The sequence below is a fragment of the Thalia democratica genome, chromosome 6, assembly GCF_965202585.1.
Source record: "Thalia democratica chromosome 6, ktThaDemo2.hap1.1, whole genome shotgun sequence".
NCBI classification, from domain to species: Eukaryota; Metazoa; Chordata; class Thaliacea; order Salpida; family Salpidae; genus Thalia; species Thalia democratica.
The window spans coordinates 13,417,114-13,437,482 of NC_139170.1; the positions used below are offsets into that span (position 1 = coordinate 13,417,114).

Below are 20,369 nucleotides of genomic sequence, written 5' to 3' on the forward strand. Positions count from 1 at the left end.
GGGGTTGTTTAACTTTAAAAGCTTCCTGTTTTTCTGTGAAGAATAGATTCTGACTATAAATTGATCATGTGAAAGCACCTTAGTAACTATTTATTTTATACCTCATTTTTTCAGATGATTGCCACTCTGGTTTTGTTATGGAATAAGCGGTTTTTGAAAGGTTCCCTAACTTTTTGCAGTTTGACATAATTTGAAACTCTATTGATCAGACCAAAATTAGTTATTAATCTTATAAAGTATAAACAATTAATATTTACAAAACCTTTTATTAACAATGAACTATTAAGTTTAATCATAACTTTCAGATATAAAACTAGTTTGATGCCTGCAGCTTCCAAACAGTACATAGTTTCCATAAAAATTGTATCTTGTTTTATATACTTGAACTTTTAAGTTTAAAAGTTTATTTTATAGTATATTTAAACTGTTAGATATGTAAGAGTTATTCTAATATAAGATTTAAAAAATTTTCAAAGTATTGTTAAATTTGATGTTAATAAAATTGATTTGGGTTTCTTTTAAGCTGAAAGAAATTCTTGTACATACTAGTTTTACTCAAAGCTGTGAAATATAAACTTCTATTTATTTTCAGAAACTTATTTGTTTATTTAATGATGTCATTGCTGCAAAAAGAACTATTAAGGAAGTTTTTGCATTCATTTTCTCCTATTTATAGGTTCAAGTCATCACAAAAGTTACCAGCAGAAAGACAACAACAGCATGCTGTTAAGCTAACAAAAAAGCAAATAGATGATAAAGAATTTAACAAACCAAATAATGAAATCAACTGGCAAAGAATAAAGGAAAGTTATAAGTCATACATTATGGGAGGAGAATCTAGTTTTTTCGATCTGAAGAAGAATAGAAATTGGAACAGGTTTTTTACCAAGTTTATACATAAAATCTTGTATTTAGTTTTATTTTTTGTAAAAGTTTTTAGCAACTTATTGATTTAAAAGGTTTTATTATTGTACCTTGTTTGCATGGTTGCCATCTAATCATCCAATTTTATTTTTTTATTTAAAAACGGTTAATAAAGTACTAAATGTATGTTTCTTTATGAAATTGCGATTAGTTTTTTATCTCATTTGTCTACTTTTTTGACTAATATGTTTGTTTTTATTTGTGGTATATTTTTTCTAATGATATTAATATTTTACATAATAAGTAGAATTTCGATAGTTTATGTAATTTAAAGTTTAGTTTAAAATCTTAAAGTTGTTTTGACTTTTTCAGAAAATATTTTTTTTCTTATTTTTACTTGTATTACAAATTTTATTATTACTTCCTGTTTCTTATTAGTATACTGTAAGAAACAGTCTTAAAAAATAATGGCATTTTTGTTTTATACTTTGTTTTATCCATTATTTTTAATATTAATAACAAAACATGTTATACTTTTTTTTCGTATTAAGCTTATTTATATTATTTTTATCAATTGTTGTTTAAGAGTTACTTTAATGATGTTATTCTATTGTTACTTTAAACTTTTTTTTGTAGTTTTGTACAGATTAATATGTCACTTACTACCAAAGAAGTTATAGCATATTAAAACTGATTGAAAAAATAAGGGCTCATTTTTAAACTTTTTTATGTTCAGACCTTTTTGGTTTCAAACGGAACCTATGTATTTATTTAGCCCCTAGAGTTCTTAAAATTAAGCTCTAAGAAAGTTTAACCGCGAACTCCTAAAATATTTTTAGAAATTTATGCAATATAAATTACTTTTTTCTTATTAATAAATACAAAAAACAGTGAAATTAAAATAGTTATAAAATGTAATTCTAAGATAGATTTTTTTATTTATTAACAGGATTGCCACACTCTCTGGATACTGAGTAGAGTTAGGATAAATTGAGATGTTTTGAATATTTTCAAAATCTCAGGATGACTCAAGATAACTAAGGTTATAGGATAATAAGATATTATGATTTTTATTTAAGACAGGCTGACTCAGGATATTTTTGTTTTTTAATAAAAAACTCATGACAGATTTTTCTAGATTTAAAATTGGGTTTAAATGATCCAGTTTCAATATTTTGTTATTTTGTATAATTATATTTAATTACACATTAAATGCAGAATCATATTTGTATTGTTTAGAAAGTCCTCATAGTGTATTAGTAGTTTGCACCTAAGGCAATTTTTTTTTTAATAAGTTAGAAAATCTCAGAATAGTATACAATAAATAAATGTCACTCCGTATAGTTTTCTTTTGACTTAAAGAGTAGTAACTTTTGTTAGAGTTGATTAAAAACTATGAAAAAACTTTATGTATGCGTGATAATTACAATTTTTAGTGATTTTAATCTAAAGTCTTTAATGTTGGACTTATGTGATAAACTTTTTTTTTTGACTTTGTTAAAAGTTGCGCTTACAATTTATAAAAAAATGTTGTTTGTTTATTTTAATTAAATGGGTTAGTTATAAATGTTAAAGTTTTATTGCTAGTTTTTTATAATGACTCAAAACAGTAATATAAACGAGTTGAGTGTTGATCAAAAACCAAGAGATCTTTATCCACACCAGGTCCGTTGAACATTGAGCTTACACTTTGCAAAACTGCTAGTACTAAATAAACTACATAAATAAATTAGTTTGTTTGATGTATTATATCAACTAATTAAAAATCTTAAACTTAAGCCTAAGTTATAAATTGAAGAAATACTCCTTGTGTTTAAATACTTTATTAACAATGAAAAATCTGAAACAATTATAAGTAAAAATATAAACACACATATGCAATATGAACACTGATATATAATAAAATGAGCTATAGGTGAATTATGCTTCATAAATGCTTTATTTTTGTCTTTTGGTTTAAAAAAATCTAAATCTTCTTATACTTTTTACAGGCTACTGAAAAAAGATGAAGTTTTGTTCTACTTTAGAAACGTTGACGATTTAGCTTATTGGTATGTTAACACAGATGAAGATGAGCAGGTTTGTTACTTCTTGAATAAATTAATTTTTCAACATATTCAATTTCAATGTTGTATTTTTTATTAAAAACTTTCATTTAAGTTTAACAATTATTGTTTTTAAAAATTTAGTCTGTATGGCATTTTAATAGGTCAAACACTGATAAGTTTTATTCACAGTTTCTTATCTTAATATATTTTTTAATTTTTTCAACATGATTTAAATAAGATGATTGTCATTTAATCCTTAATTATTAAAATAACCTAGTTTTATACGAAATAATTTTTGTTGTACTTTTAAATAAGTAAGTAATAATTTTATACACTGGTGTTAATACCTTTTATCAAACATCAATTTATCGTTCACTAAAACCCTACAGGGATTCAGCTGGGCGGAGCTGAGGCCGAGCAAGAACGATCAGACGGCGCTGTTCCGCGGGTACATCAGCAACAAGATTCCCCGCTACATGCTCCCCAGCTCCGATCCGCTCGCCAAGGAGACGCTGTGGAGCGGGTACGCGTACATGGAGACCAAACCTTTCAGGGTTCGTTGTTGATGCGTATAAAGTGAACGATGAAAGAGTTAGATACAAAATAAGCACATAAGCATTTTGTTCCACAGATAAACTTAGATAACAAAGACGGGTTTAAGTAAATTTATTTGCTTTAATAACTTGATAATTTCCTTTAAATTGTAGTAAGTTAGACATTTTTAGAGGGATTTTATGAAAAAATTGTTTCCATCTCATTTTTAGAACTATATTGGTTTAAAAAATCATAGATAATTTTAAAACTCTAACCATGAGTTCGATTAGTTTTAAGTTTTATATGTGGTAAAAATATATCATCAATGTTTTGTATATTAGTTATGTTATAGTTACTAATCTAAATCTACACGTGGATTATGAAATCATATTGTAAAATAAATATTCTTTCTCACAAAAATTGGTTTAAGAAATCAAAAGAGTATATTAAATTTGTATGATTTTATTACATGGTTGGTAAATTTTATTTTTCTAAAAGCATTTTCTTACTTGTAATGTATCAATATTTACCTGACTTTACGCAGTTTAACTGAGTTAAGATTATATTTCTTTTCTTTGTTTTTTTCTGTGTTTGACGCTGCCCCCTTTTAAGTAAATGAATTCTTTTTATCATCTTTATTGAACTAATTGACAGCTTTTTCATTCTTCTGCCTCTGTAGCAATTATAGTTTTATGGATTAAAAACATTTGATCAAGTATTCTACTTATGTAAATAATCAGATTTTCTAATTTGATTTTAAAAGTTGTTGAGTCGAGGCGTATTTTTTTCCAGTGTGGTTTTGTATTCAATGTTCATAAATAAAATTAAGACCATAGTAATTAAACTTTATCGCAAGAGCCAAACAATTAAATATGTTAAATACTAACAAAATTTAATGCACAAAATCTGAGTTGTTTCAACAGTTGTTTGTTAGAATATAATTTGCTTAGTTATATTGTACAGTAAGCCAAAAGAAAAGTGTGTCTTGTATTTTCTAAAGTATTATAAAGTTTTTTTTCCTAAAACTTTTTTCTGACAGTATTATACATTTGGTAAAACAGTCTTACATTCTTAGTGATAATAATTAGAAATAAAGAAATGTACGTTATATTTTTGGATAAAATGAGTATAGCATGTGTTTTTATAATCAAATAAAGATTACGTTTAAAAAAAATAAATACTCTTTTTAGCATATACGCACTATTGAATTTATTTATACCTGTTACATGAAGTACTTCAAAAAAAGATTTCATTGAACTTAGAAAGTCTTTAAATTGACCAATTTTTAGTTTTAAAGTTAACAGTTTAAGTATTAAAGATATGTTTCTCAATCTATGTAACTTTCTATGTAAAAATACTGTTTTGTTGACAGTAATAATTTATTTAAAAACAAAAGTTTAAGAATATATATTTAAAAATATAATGTTTGACAAAACAAAGTACGTCTGTTAAGGAAGATAATTTAAGTTATTTCCTTGTAAGTATCTATATGTTAGTATAAATTTTGTTTAGAAACTTACTTTTGAACTTTATTAAAAGAAGCTTTTTATTATATAAACGAGTATTTCTTTTTAAATTTGAAACCAAATATTACAACAGACAGTCTTCGACAAGGAGTCGTTCATCAACTTGGAGCATTTCAACGCGTTCAAACTGCGCATAAGAGGCGACGGGCGCATGTACAAGATGGGGCTGCTCAATTGTTTCGGCATGCTGGACCAGAGCATGTTCTGGTGTCCCATATACACCAACGGTGGTCCCGAATGGCAGGAAGTCACAGTAAGCTGGTTTTGTGTAAATTTCCTTTTGCAGCGTGGTAATTGTACTTGTTAGGTCCATATTTTTGTTAACGTTTTTGGTTGTTTTACACTATTTAAGCTTTTTGTTTTACTTCTATGCCTTAATTGTTATACATAACTGGTGTTAAGTTATATTAAGATAATTTATAATAAGCTTTTTAGATTAAATTAAAGTTCAATTTTGCTTTTAGTTTCATGAAATTTTACAAATAAAATCTAAATGTTTAATACTGTAAGCATTTTTAATTCTCATGATATTGGTATACCTAAAGAATATGTTTCAAAAATTTTTAAAGTTAACTAATTGTGTTTATTCAAATTGGCATGTGTTATACAAAATACTAACTGATTATAATATTTTATTTGAATACTTGTATATTTTAAAATAACTAATACTAGTGACCATAGTTTATTATTATTAAGAGAATTTAAAATATATTTCTTAAATGTAAACTTTTAAATGCAGACTGTTTTCTCAGATTATAGTAAATACACTTGGACAACGTTTCAATTTCTATATATTTTTAACATTTAGGTTTTAAAGTTAGTTTTTTGCTAAACACTTACGATGAATTGTTTATTCCAGATACCATTTTCAAAGTTTTATCAGACTAAGAAAGGACAAAAAACAAAAAGGCAACCACTAATGGAAAAACAACGAGTTAGTTCCGTTACTTTATAAATTTATTTTTAATTCAATAATTATCATTACATTTTTAGTAAGTAGAAGTCGTTGTTATTTTTAGATATTTCGTATTGCAGTAATTTTTTGTTGATTAGAAAATACTTTACCCAATATCTAGCGTTTTTCTTTGTCATAACTTATTTTAAACTTTTACTACGTAAATTTATATTTTTGAAAGTTTAAAAACTTTGTTTTTTTAGATTAAAAAGATGTTAAAGGAGTTAAATAAAATTTATTACTAATCATAATTTGACACTTTTTTGCAAATAAAATGTTTTCAGGTGTTTTTATAAAATTTTAATACTTATAATTCATGAAAAAATTACTTAAATAAGTTGGTATAAAATTGCTGAAAAAGTAAATCGTTTTGAAAATTAATTAGGTTAAATACCGGTGGTTTTTTGTATTTAGTGAGTAACTTTGAAAATTTTTAACTAAAAACGAAAACTTCAAATACACTTTTACGTATTTTGGTATTAAAGATCTAGCTATCAAAATAAAAGCAATTCTTTTTTGTAAACTAACCAATGTTTAAACATTTATTTTGTTATGTCCAATTCTTAGTACTTATATTTTAAATAATTTTCAAAGACTATTCTAAGAACTATCTAAAAAAAATTTAAATGTATATTTTTGATAAATTTGAAATAATAATCTTATTTTTATATTTTAAATTAAAATATGGTTTTTATAAATTTAACTTTTGTTGAATTCACATACTTTTAGCTTTCTCTTTTTGTTACTACTTATAAAACAGTAATTTCAATCTAATTTCAAGTGCAACCTCATACTGAATTTTAAAACCTTGTTGCAATATTTTGATACTGAGTTTTCTTTGATAGTTAAGTCAAAGAATTGAGATCTACTTTTTTTTTATAACTTTTGAAAACATTTTGCCTGCGGGTTGATACGAAGTTTTTTTCTTTTTTATTTATACTAGATTTAATACCAGAAATTATCATTGTTTGTAGAACATGTAAAATAGTTATTGATATTTTTAGTTATTATGAATATTTTATTATGTTCTAGATTTAAAAAAGTTATAATTTTTTATATTTATAAAGCCAAATAATTCGTTCAAACCTAAAATTGTGGAACTACTGTTGTTTTGCAAGTCATTTAGCCGTTTAGAAATTTTTTATTCAAACTTTTCTTTTGCTTTTCGAACTGTTATTTAAACTACCTTCTACATGTTTCTAGTTAGTTTTATTAACTTCAAATAAATGGAATATGTTACAAAACTTTTACAAACAGTTAAAATGTTTTTATTATGATAAAATCCTCATTATTTATATGTTGACTACTTTAGATAAAGCATCCTAAAATGTTCTTTGAATTCTATAAGTGTTATTGATTTCGTTAGAGTTATACTTTAACAGTTTGACAAAAAATAAAACTTTTGATACTAATGTTCGAAACGAATAAAACATTGAACTTTTATAAATTGACTTAAAATTCATCTGAAAACAGTTAAAAATTAAATTTTTGTCTTTATATTCAAACTTTGAAGCTTAACTAAAATGTTGAATTACACAATTTAATAGTTTAAAGTTTAAGTTTGTTTGTGCATCTATATAATCAAGCTAAAAAAGTTACCGTTCAAGATATGATTCTGCGAGTTTCAAAAAATGAACCAACTTGTTTTTTGTTAATTTCTGAGCCGATATTAAAACAAGTAAATAAAACTTCAACAGATACAGAGCATTCAGTTTCACCTGAGAGACAACATCGAAGGACCTTTCCAGCTAGAAGTTGATTACATCGTGCTGACGAGAGATGAGCTGTACAGGAACCACCACAACGAAAACCACAATCCGTGGCTGGGCACCGATCTCATGTCCGGATAATCGAGCGAAAGCCGCATGTTCGGATGATGGAGAATTTTCGAGGGCAGTGAGTTGAAAAAGATTTCAGGCAAATTTAAATGTAGGAAAATGTTTATTTTTTATGCGTTATTTATTTTTATGATCTTTATGCAATTTTTTTTTTACTTATTTTTCGTTTTTGTTGCAAACCCTATTGTAACTTTAAAAAAGAAACTTAAAGTTTTATGATTTATCAATTTAAAAATGTGTTCCTAAGTCTAATTAAAACAATTTAAACTTAGCTATCTTATAGAAAATAAAATTGACCTAATACCTATCTGGTTTGAATTTTTGAAACTAAACTCAAGATCGTAATTGAAAAAAAGTATATCAACTTTTATTTTTAAGAATAGTGGTCAGAAAATGTTCAAAAACTGTGTGCTCAGTAAACTTCTAATTAAAAACACGCACACAGTAAATTAGACACTATTTCACTACTAAAACTAGTCTCATTACGGTTAATTGTATTACTTTTTCGTAAATAGTATACTAAAATGAAATAAAAGCTATAAAAAATTATTTTGAAGTCAAATTGCGTAATAAAACGCACTTATTTATTACAGTTTGTACTACTTCTTTAAGTTTTTGTGGACATAAAAATAACTTTTATTTTCTTACGTCTACACTTTTAAAAATACTGGTTGAAACAATAAATATTTTTATAATTAAACGGCGGCCTTCTCGGTTTTGCTTGTGTTCAAAGAAGATAGCTATTATTAAAAACAAAATACAGTCACCTTTCGCGAATCTACGCACAGCACATTGTATCCACAAGTGTCAAATAAACGTATGTGAACGAGAGGTAGCAAATATACATACTGTATCAGTTTTAACACACAATAGTTCTCTCCCAAAGCTTTAGCTGGTGCTGAAGAGCACTACAAAATAAATGAATAAAACGTGCGAAATTTATCAACTTTTGCTGTGCAAAGCATGTGCTACAGAAGAAAAATTCAGGCAGAAAAAACGTCAAATGACAATTTTTGTTTACTAAGAGAAACAAATAATATTTGTGTGATGTGTACGCATGTTTATATTTGATATCATTGCCACATTTTCCTGGAAAATTTCTTGTGAGCTGTTTTGTCGATAATTATTTTTTGTGTGCGATTATTCATAACTGTTAGTCAAATTGATAGTCAATCATGTTTCTTTAAGAATTCTAATTAAAACTTTTGTTGTTTATTAAAATTTGTGTATCACTGAGACACAATTAAATGTTTATCCAACCGTCAAGGAACATAAATTTACAAAGTCTAAACAGCGTTTTCAAAAGTCGGCCAAGGGGCCCCCTTGGCGGCCATGAGCAGTAAAGGGGCCACAGGGGGGTCATGAGGTCATAATTTGAAACTTACACTAGATATTCTAGAGTTGATGATGAAGAGCAAAAAAAAAGGTTTTAGGTGTTTCTAATGGTAGTTTTGAAATTTGTACTAGATATTATGGAAAAAAATAGGAAATATAAGGGGCCATAAGGCCATAATTTGAAACTTACACTAGATAATCTGGAGTTGGTGATGAAGGGCAAAAAAATATATTTGGCGTTTTCAATGCTAATTTTTTGAGTAATGTTGTTAAAGGGGACCTTATGAAAAAAGTTTAGGAAACCCTGGCCTAAATAAATATAGAGGTGAATTAAGCATTTAAAATTATATATAAAAATTGAATATATAGTGCATACAATAAATTTAAAATATTGAATACTTTTCAAATTACTATTATTATTTTTTTAGAATTCTAAAACGTATAACTAATTGAAAGTGCTTAAACTAAGTCGTAGATTCGCGAGAGGTGACTGTAAATATAAGAGAATTTTAATATATCTATATATGTATTTTTGTTTTAAGTTTCAAAACTATTTGCATGCTTATCAAAGATAAAATTGTTTGAAGCTTTAAATCGCACTACTAGTAAATGACTATAATGCCAGTAGTTTATTTTCTAATACCAAAGACATTTATAAGCTTAATGTGATTTGTGTTTTAGTTATTTTACAAATTTAAACCTAGTTGAATGATATAAACAATGAAAAGTATTTTTTTAGAATCATGTAATTGTAATACTGAAAGTGTTTTGCATAAGTTTAATTAAATTTAAACCTAAATGTATGTAAAGTATATAAATACTATTATATTCACCATTTTGAAAAAAAAATGCTTATTACATATCATTAAAAACTTTTTTTTGATAGTCTTTGGATACCAAAGCTTAAAATTAGTTATATGCAATCAGCGATAATTTCAGTTTTTACAACTAACTGCAGCAAATATTTAACATATATCAACTACGTTTAAATAAAGCATATAATCGACAATATTTTCTTAGTCTTGTTTATGAGGTGGAAACTTATAAAGTTAATTTTTTTAGGTAGTCTTCAAAGATTTTTTTTTTAAGGTAGTAATAGACACAATTTTTTTAAGGGATACAGCTCACGAAACTAGACCAAATAGTTAAAACTTATTAGTAATTTAATCTCTTTAAGTGTAAAAAATTTCTAAGTCTTTTTCTAAAGTGTTTCAAACTTTAGAGGTGTAATTAATGTTTATATGTCACTTTTGTACCGGAGCCACTTAGCACGTATTCATCCTGAATCTTACCGTAATTCTAAATATAACCTTACCCTTAAACCTAACTCTGACCCTTACTCTGATTCTAACCCTGACCTTAAACCTAACTCTGACCCTAACCTCGTGCAAAAATAACGCTCATGCAAAAGTGACTGCAAACTAATATACCTGATTAACAGCTCAAACTTACGAAAATATTTAATACTATCAGGAAAAGTTTTAACTAAAACACAATATGATACAATGAGCAGTAGGGTGTTAACAGCAGTAGTTAACAAAGGCAGCAAAATTGCCAAACTTATATCAGCAAAGAGCCACACAATTACTTGAGAATAAATTATATATCAAACAAACATCTGTTTATCAAGTATTCACAACTTTTTATTATTGCAGTTTTAGCAATTATGGTCAAATGTTACATACTGACAATATTATTAAAACATTTACGCACTGCCTGTCATTTTAGAAGGAAAGTTGCCTCAGTAGAAATGTAAACTGTTGTTTGTAACAACTTTGGAACTTACAGCCTGCTTTTCAGAACTTTCAAAAATTTTTGAAAAGTTTTTTAACACCAAATAGTGTCATTAAAACCCGAACAGCAGGCTACTTTAACAGACATGCAATCAGTAGTATTTAGTTTAAAGTAAATGTCAGTTGCAGTGATCATTACTTTCGTCTGAAAAAATTTAATGCGTTCCCATTTTAATGTTTTTAATAAAAAGGTACGTAAATTGAAGATTGTATCAAGTGTTTATTAGTAATTTGCAAGTTTTTTTCTTACGTTTACTCCAACAAAAATATTTTGCTTATTTATACAGACTGAATTGCCAGAATTCTATAAGTAAAGAGTTTAAAATCTTTTATTAAATTTTACAATTTAAAACCTACTATAATGATATATAAAATTAAATGTATTTTTTTAGAATCATGTAATTGTAATACTAAAGGTGTTTTGCATAAGTTTAATTAAATTTAAACCTAGATGTATGTGAAGTATATTTATACTATTATAATCACCATTTGAAAAAAAAAACAGTATGCCTATTACATATCATTGAAAACTTTTTTTTTGATAGCCTTTGGATACCGAAGCTTAAAATTAGTTATATGCAAGCAGCGATAATTTTAGTTTCTACAACTAACTGCAGCAAATATTTAACATATATCAACTACGTTTAAGTAGAGCATATAATCGACAATATTTTCTTACTTAGTCTTGTTTATGAGGTGGAAAACTATCTTTATAAAAAACGATGTTTATAAAGTTATCTTTTTTAGGTAGTTTTCAAAGATTTGGTAATAAACAAAATTATTTTTTAAGACATACAGCTCACAAAACTAAACCGAATAGTTAAAACTTGTTAGTAATTTAATCTATTTTTAAGTGTAAGAAATTTCTAAGTCTTTTTCTAAAGTGTTTCAAACTTTAGAGGTGTAACTAATGTTTATGTGTCACTTTTGTACCAGAGCTACTTAGCACGTATTCATCCTGAACCTTATCGTGATTCTAACCTTATCTATAACCCTACCCTTAAACCTAAGTCTGACCCTTACTCTAATTATAATCCTACCCTTAAACCTAAGTCTTACCTTAACCTCGTGCAAAAGTAACGCAAGTGATCGCTCGTATTATAAAAACTATTATATCTGATTTACAGATCATATTTATGAAAGTATTTAGTATTATCAAAAAAAAGTTGTAACTAAAAAACAATATAATACGATGATCAAAATGGGTGTTAACAGAAATAGATAACAAAGGCAGCAAAATTGCCAGACTTATATCAGCAAGTAGCTACACAGTTACTAAAGAATAAAAATTTATATCAAACAAACATCTGTTTATCAAGTATTCACAACTCTTTTAATACAATTTTGGCAACTCTTGATAAATGTTACATACTGACAATATTATTAAAACATTTACGCACTGCCTGTCATTTTAGAAGGAAAGTTGCCTTAGTAGAAATGTAAACTGCTTTTTCTAACAACTTTGGAAGTTACAGCCTGTTTTTAAGAACTTTCAAAAAATTTTAAAAAGTTTTTTAACAGCAAATACTGTCATTAAAACCCGAACAGCAGGCTACTCTAACAGACATGCAATCAGTAGTATTTAGTTTAAAGTAAATGTCAGTTGCAGTGATCATTACTTTCGTCTGAAAAAATTTAGTGCGTTCCCATTTAAATGTTTTTAATAAAAAGGTACGTAAATTGAAGATTGTATCAAGTGTTTATTAGTAATTTGCAAGTTTTTTTCTTACGTTTATTCCAACAAAAATATTTTGCTTATTTTTACAGACTGAATTGCCAGAATTCTATAAGTAAAGAGTTTAGATTAATAATTAATGTTTTGTTTTATTCAATTTAAAGCACAATTCCTACTTATTATGTGGAGATTTTTTTTATTGAAATCTTGCAAGTACGCTTGTAGGTAAACATTTATTAATTTAAAGTAAAACATGGTTTTAGAACACAATACTTTTTCGCTTAAACTGTTTACTCAAAGAACAATTCATACTCAAGTAGGTGCTATTGTAATTACACAGTTCTCTGTTTTAAGTGTTATTTTATTAGTTAATTGTATTTATAGTGCTTTATTTTTAAGTATGCGAAATACTATTACTGTTATTACCTTTTAATTAATTTTTTACTAAACTATATAAACTTTATAGTATCTTACTTAAAAATCTTCAAGTTTCATTTGAACAAAATAGTTGTTGTTTGCAAGTTTATGTTATCAAATTTCTACAGTTTTTAGGGTTTTATTATCTTTTAATTTTTTTTTAATTGCTTAGTTAATGCTAAAAGTTGATAACTGTGGGCTTGTAAATTATACAATGTAACAAAACTTTATATTCAAAGCACTCAGCTTGAAGACTATAGTATATTTATTTCACTCTAGTTTACTATTTTAGGCTTGATAAACAAAATCTATAAAGATATGAAAGATTTGATATAGTAAATTTTGTTTCAAAAAACTCATTTGCAATTCTGAATGTTTATTTACAGTTTTTCGCTTAATAACAAAAAAATATTTAAAGTTTCAAGCTGTTTTCCTTAACAATTGATAAAATCAAATCGCAGTGAAGGATATCCATTCCATGACACCACTTGGATTCTGAATGTTCTTGCTTCGATTGTCTTGTCAAACTTGTTAATCACTGGTGTCGATCTATCACTGTTGCCTTGAAATGTCTATGAAAAGAATTAAATAGTTTGTTTAATTATTTCTCTCTGTTTAAAAGACCAGAAATACTGTTGCAAATGTTATTCGCAGCAAATGCATCACAATAAAAAAAAAAGAAATATTTCGAACTGTGTCAAATCTTTGAAATTATTTTAACCAGAGTTTAAGACTGTATTACTTAACTAAACCAATTTAGTGGTTAAATTAAAAAAAAAACTATAGCATTTAAAAAAAAAAATTAACTATGGGTCGGTTGTTTTCATCTTCAACAGTCACAAAGTTGTTCTGTCCGTCTTTTAAGTATTTTATCTGATAAGAAGTAACCCACTGGTAATCGTCCGAGTTGGGCTTACCCTGGGTCACCACCCCTGTCACGGGCACATTTTTCAGTAAATCTACTTGAATCCATAAGTCGTTGTAAACCACTCCTAAAATTTAATTTTAAAATAATTTGACTGCGCTTTCTTTTGTAATTAAGTTGTTTACATATATGAGTTTGCTAAAACAGTAAGCTTTTCGTAAACATAAGTGTTTAAAAAACCATCAATTCTAAAAGTCAAAAGTCCCAAGTTGTAAATAAAAAGGTTATTTTTTGTACCAGATGTCCGTCGAAAAGAGTCATAGCCGCCACACCAGGCACCTCCATAACCGCTCCTCCCAAACAACCTTCCGTGAACGCCCGAGTGGTTTTCTAAGTTGTGATAATGAGACCCGTCACTCAGTTGGCTGTCGGAAACGACTGCTCTGTTCTGAATTCCCAAACCGCATTCTTTTAATTAAAATAAAAACTTTGCTGTAGAGTTAAAAGGAAAAAGTAGATAAATGAGTCTAATACGACTCAAAACGTTTGATTTTTCGAGTTTGGTCAATACAAACAACTTCTTAAAATTATAATTTTCTTCTAATAAAATAAAAAAGTTGCTGCTCTTTTACCGACTACAAGAATTTTAAAATATTTACTAGAACTTAGCTTTTTAAACAACTTATTCTAAACTAAAACAGTTTTATAACTTTTCATAGTATATTATTAAACATATATTTTTTTAAAAATTACCTTTTGCGATATCCGTACTGCTTAGTTTTCTATAAACAAATCGCTCCACAACATCCATTCTCTTCTGCATGCTTGAAAACAGATCCGCGTTGTCAGGACAGTCCTTCCCTGGCCACCCCAACTCGCCCTTCTCCCCTTTCGGACCCTGTTTGCCGCGCAAAGCGTGCGTAGGGGAGGCGGAATGCGGGGAGCAGACCACCCTGCAGTCGTTCAAATCATGCCCGCTTGTCAGGCGCATCAAGAAAATGCAGAATAAAATTATCACCAATTTCATTTCGATTTTGAATCAGCTGCATAAGTTGCCGTGTATTTATAGGGGTCTTGAAATTCAGCAAGTTTCTTTTGTTCGTTTTTTAAGCCGTAACCGTTGAACTGCTTTCTTTTGTTGCAACGAGTCGTTGTTGAGGTTGAAAAAAAGATGCATTCAAGATACTTAATTGACTTTCTATTGTTGTTTTTATTTCAACGTTTGTTTTAAAAATAAACGCAAGCTAAACTTAAACTTTAAGAGCTGTTAACGTTTTCAAGCTTGCATTATTAGTTTTGAAACAAACATTAGAAAACTACAATAGGTACTAATTAAACAAAACATACACTTGAAAACAACTTTGTTTCTTTTTTATACTTTATTAATGATTAAAAATTCAATAGAAAACTTTAACAAGTATTTTAAATTTAAGAGTTATTCAAATATATAGTTTTAAATTTATGATTAGAAAACAAATTTCTAAGAATAAAATAAATTTTTTAAGTAACAGTCGACTTTAGTTACGATATGAAAAATAAAAAAGTAAATGTAATAGTTTAGCTAGTACGTTTATTATTTACAGTTAGTAGTTTTTTTTTGACTACTTTGTTTTAAACTAATTTTATACATAACATAAATTATTTAAGTTAGTTATTTTTTAGTAAGTATCACACTATTCTAATCTTTTTTAAAACTTAAGCTAAATTCATAACTTTAAACTGTAAAAAAAAAATCAATTTATATAAAGATTTTTTGTATTTAATTTCTGTACAGTAATTGATAACGACTTACTTTAGAGACAGCTAAATGTGTTAATGTATTAAAATTCTACTAAAATAAAGACTAAATATATAATCTTTAATGAAAACTACTCTTAAACTGAGAAGCTTTGCATAACTTTTTTTTATACTAAGTTCAATTCAATATCTTTAAGTATGATATTTTACATAATCTATACAAATTTTGACATAATATAAAAAATTATTTGAAAGAATTCTAATATTAATAAGAAAAGTATTTATTTAAAGTTCATGCTTGTAGAAAAAAATGTAAATAATTAGATAAAGGTGGTTAAATCCTAAGTTTATTTAAATTATATTAGAAGCTATTATAATAGTTTTTCGACTATAAAAGACTTAGTATTTATAAAATACTGTTTTTGATAATTTTAAACTAGTAAACCGTTTTTTTTTTTTATAAGAGACATGTTGTTTTTTTACGCATAAAATAACTAGTTTAATCAATAGTAAATTTATATAGTTTTAAGTACTAGATTTCAAAATATAATAAACTTTTTATCTAAAGTTAGATATAAATTTTGTATATGACTGTGAAACCCTTCTGGTAAAAAAATGTATTTTAAATAGTACGACTTAGTATCATTTTGTAACTAAACCCAAAACTTATTTAGTAACTTTCTATTGTGATAACTATTTAAAATAAACTTAGATGTTATTAATAATCTAAATAAATCTTTTTAAGATTGTATTTTTAATTTTTTATACAAAAAGACTTTTATTTATTAATATGTTTTTTTTAACATTAAAAAAAATCTAACTATAATCGTAATTTTGGCTAATATTGGTCAATTTTTAGAAAAAAAGTCACTTTTGCACAAGTGTTGATTTTTTAATGCATAAATTTTGCTCGAAGCTTCATTTTTTCACGGCGTCACTTTTGCACGAGGTTAGGGCCAGACTAAGGGTCAGAGATTGGTTTGAAGTCAGGGTTATAGTTAGGTTTGATTAAGGGTAAGGATTAGAGTAAAGGTCTAAATTAGGGTTAGGATTAGGTTTAAAGTTATGATTAGGTTTAAAATGAAAACGTGTAAAGTGATACCGTGCAAAAGTTATTGTGTGCAAAACTGATACTTCGTGCAAAAGTGACGCTGTGCTAAAGTGACCATTCGTGCAAAAATTACGCTTCATCAAAAAGTGAAGCTTGTGAATACAGATCCGTTCGCTTATCTATAAATTCTTTATAGATAAAAAAATGTTAACTTTTTTAATTGGTGTAAAAAAAAAAACGTAACAAGATACTTAAAGAAATCATTATGTTTTTTTTATCAGTCATACAAAGGTTGTAAAGCTTATTTGTCGTTTTTACGTATTACTTTTTCAGAATTTTTAACTTCAAAAAAAGAAAAATATATGATAATAAATTTAAATTTGTGATAGTAAAACATTCTTTAATACGACTAAAGTTAACAAAAATTTATTTACTTCATTAATTTGAAACTCTTGTTCTCTTTGTCATTAAAAATTTTAATTCTTTTAACACTTATTTACTTTAATAGTATTTGCTGTTTTAACAATCGATAATAATTATTTATAACAAAAATCAACAAGCTTGAAATTCATGAGGAAATGTATATATCGATTCAATATTCTGGTTTCATGTATATAAAGTAATTTGTACTAATAGTTATTCTAACCAACTATTTTAACTGTTTAAGATTTATTTTTTTTAGGAAGTTAAGTTTAATTAATAGTTTTTAAGTGTTATATAAAAATTAAGAAAACATAACATGCTTGTTTTAGGTTCTAAATTAGTTTTTTAAATTTAATTCTTTATTTATGTATGTATTCTTTATTAAATGACAAAAAAGTGCTCAAAAAGTCTGGTCTAAGGACCTTGTGTACGAAAAAACCTTTCCGTTATCGAATTCTGATATGACTCTATTTCGACTGATATATGACTCTATTTCAACTTAGTAAAGATAGATATCTACCACTATTTTTTGGTATGTTAAGCAAATTGAAAACAAAGTAAACAGTTGAACAAAGTTATAGTTTAAAATGTTGTCATGTAGTTGAGACTTTAGATGGTTTTAAGTTTAGCAGTAAAAGTTTTCTTTTGTTTTTAATACTTAACTTGTAAACTGTCTCTTAAAATTCTGACGTTTTAATTTAGTCATTCATTTTTAACTCACTCTAGACATAGCAACTGACAACAAGATTGGGTTACACTCGAGAGTGGATGACACGCTCCCAATATTGAATCAACATGGAGAGTGAGTGCACTACGCAGCAGCCGGAGTCGGGCTTGTATTTCGGCTCCCTGGCACCACCGACGGGCTAACCGGCCGGATCCATCGGCCTGTGCGCTGCGGCGAAGCCTGTCGGGGCGGGGGCTTGTCCCCACTCGGGCTCCCGACTTCAACGGATCAAAGGCAGTGAGATGAATTGCAGTGAATAGCTGCTCTTACAGTCTTTAATTGGCCCGAACCTCCAAAGGTCGTTTGCAAATGATTTAGCGCCTCGCCTTTCGACGAGGGAGCTGACACTAACTCAGGGCGACGAAGTTTACTTTACAGCTCATATTAAAAAATAATTGTTATAAATTAAAATGAATTAATTATATAAATTAAATGAGCTATAAGTTACATACATAAGTTTTTAAACTTATGAACTTAATTAATTTGTTTCCCCCTTAAAGCTTTACTAGATAAATTGTCTCTGTTAAAACCAAAAATTGATAGTCGTTTATATACTTTTATACAATTTTTATTTTATACTAAAAGTTGAATTTACTGCTTTTTTAAAAATAGTTGACATTTTTTGATTTTTTGAAAATATTAAATGCTACGACTTCTTACACTTAAACATACAGGCTTCTTTTCTACCCTTGTTAAGTTAATTTAATTCAACGATAGTATAATTAAGACTAAGTTTTAAAAAGTTCAGTTAAGATTTTTTCCTGTATATAAAACAAAATTTTGACGTTTATGATTGTTGTAAAGTAGTTTATTTAGAGTATACTTGTGCAAAAAAATCTCACAGATTTTATTCTTCCGGAAAAAAAAAACAAAAGTTCCACTTTAAATTGTTATTAATTAAGCTTTTAGACTTTTTATTTAAATTTTGAGATTTATCAAAAGTAACACTGCTTTTTGCTCGTCAGTGTAATTCTAAAATAACATAGTAGTAAGGTCAGAGTTCTATCACCAAGAGACCACTAAATTACTTTAGCATTGGATTTCATTGAAATAAGTGAAAAAGTAAATTTCAATTTATAACATAACTTCCAAAGATTACGAAGCGTTTAGAAGCCACCACTTTAATAAGTAATATAATTTAAAGTATTTACTTGGAAAATACATCAAACTTTACCGTGGAATATGAATCAACAACTGAATGGTTTTTTTACGCTTTAATTCTTAGATCAAACTTTTTGGAGTCTTGTTGTAATGTAACGGTACTTCCCCTAAAACTTTCTGAAACAGCAAAAAAAAAGTTTCACAATTTTTTATTTTTAGTTATTAAGAAATTACTTTTTGATAAAATTTTGATATGTTTGAGTAAGGTGGATAAGGGGATAAATTAAATAAAGAAATAGTTTTTAATCTATTTTGCTTACTCAGCAAATGTTAGGAGAATCACCGTTACATTACAGTTGGACCCAGCTTTTTTAGCGCTTTTTTGTCGTTTAATAAATTAAGAAAAAAAATTAAAACTTTACGTTTAATGTCATAGTTTATATTTAAGTTTATTCTTTTATATATAAGGTTTTTTAAAATATATATCTAGTACTTTTAGGACTTAAAGTTAAAATAATATTTTTTATACAAAGTATCAACGTAAAAAAATCCAAATTGTTTTATACTAATTTTACCTAATTTGAGTTTTAAATCCATAGACTCACAAAATTTTAAATTTACTATATGTGAAGTTTAAAATTGAGCTCAACAAAGATTATAATTACAAGTATCTAAATTGTGATAATGCTATAAAAATATTTATAAAAATCATTAGTCTAGAACACAAAATAAGAAAAAAAGCCTAAAGTTTATAAAGATATTCGCCTCATGTCTCAGTAAAGCTTGAATCAGAATTTGTAGTTTTAAGATGGTTTGTACATTTGATCAAAATTAATAAAACAAAAATTAAAGCAATTTGCTAAATTAACTCATTTATTGTTTGTAGTAACGTTAAACTTTTTTTTCTTTTCTGTCTATTACTGAGTTCTTTGATGTATTTTTTTTTTGTGTTTGCTCACTTAAGATCTTTAAACCTCATGATTTGTCCTGGACAAGATGTTAAACCAGGGTTTCTCTAAGTGGGCCAAGTGGCCCCCTAGGGGGCCATGACAAATACTCATGGGGCCATGAGCAGCAAAGGGGAAGAGGGGAGGCCATGAGGCCATAACTTGAAACTTACACTAGATATTCTTGAGTTGCAGATGAAGAGCAAAAAAAAAGGTGTTATGTGTATAGTTTATGAGTAACCTATATGTTGAAGGGGGCCATTGCTTTTTCAAACTCTTTAAAGGGGGGCCATTTGCAAAAAACTATGGGAAACCCTGTGTTAAACTGTATCCATAGTATATGACTCAATAACCAAAAGTTTTTTTTTGTACACCAGGTCCTTGGACTAAATGTTTTGAGCATGCTTATATTTTTTGCTGTTAAATATTATAACAATTCTAGACAAAGTTTCAGACAAAATTTAGAAAGGGTAACAAGAAAAATCTGAACTAAAATGATATTAAAAATAAAAATCTAAAAAAGAAAATAGTCT

The 20,369-nt window shown here is 26.9% G+C and overlaps 1 protein-coding gene across 1 annotated transcript; it reads left to right on the top strand.

Moving 5' to 3' along the window:
* Positions 1-601: 601 nt before the first annotated feature.
* LOC145838325 (complex I intermediate-associated protein 30, mitochondrial-like) lies at positions 602-8,194 on the top strand. The gene is made up of 6 exons (XM_082945895.1): positions 602-877; positions 2,856-2,943; positions 3,302-3,466; positions 5,046-5,225; positions 5,832-5,906; positions 7,625-8,194. Exons 1-6 carry the CDS (start codon positions 612-614, stop codon positions 7,775-7,777), a joined length of 927 nt encoding a protein of 308 aa, XP_082802021.1. The 5' UTR covers positions 602-611; the 3' UTR covers positions 7,778-8,194.
* The last annotated feature ends 12,175 nt before the right edge of the window (positions 8,195-20,369 follow it).

Bases quoted from the DNA above. Each gene is read 5' to 3' on its own strand.
- LOC145838325 (XM_082945895.1), top strand. From the start codon at position 612: ATGATGTCATTGCTGCAAAAAGAACTATTAAGGAAGTTTTTGCATTCA. The intron at 878-2,855 runs GTTTTTTACCAA...TACTTTTTACAG, and splicing joins AAGAATAGAAATTGGAACAG to GCTACTGAAAAAAGATGAAG. The intron at 2,944-3,301 runs GTTTGTTACTTC...AAAACCCTACAG, and splicing joins ACACAGATGAAGATGAGCAG to GGATTCAGCTGGGCGGAGCT.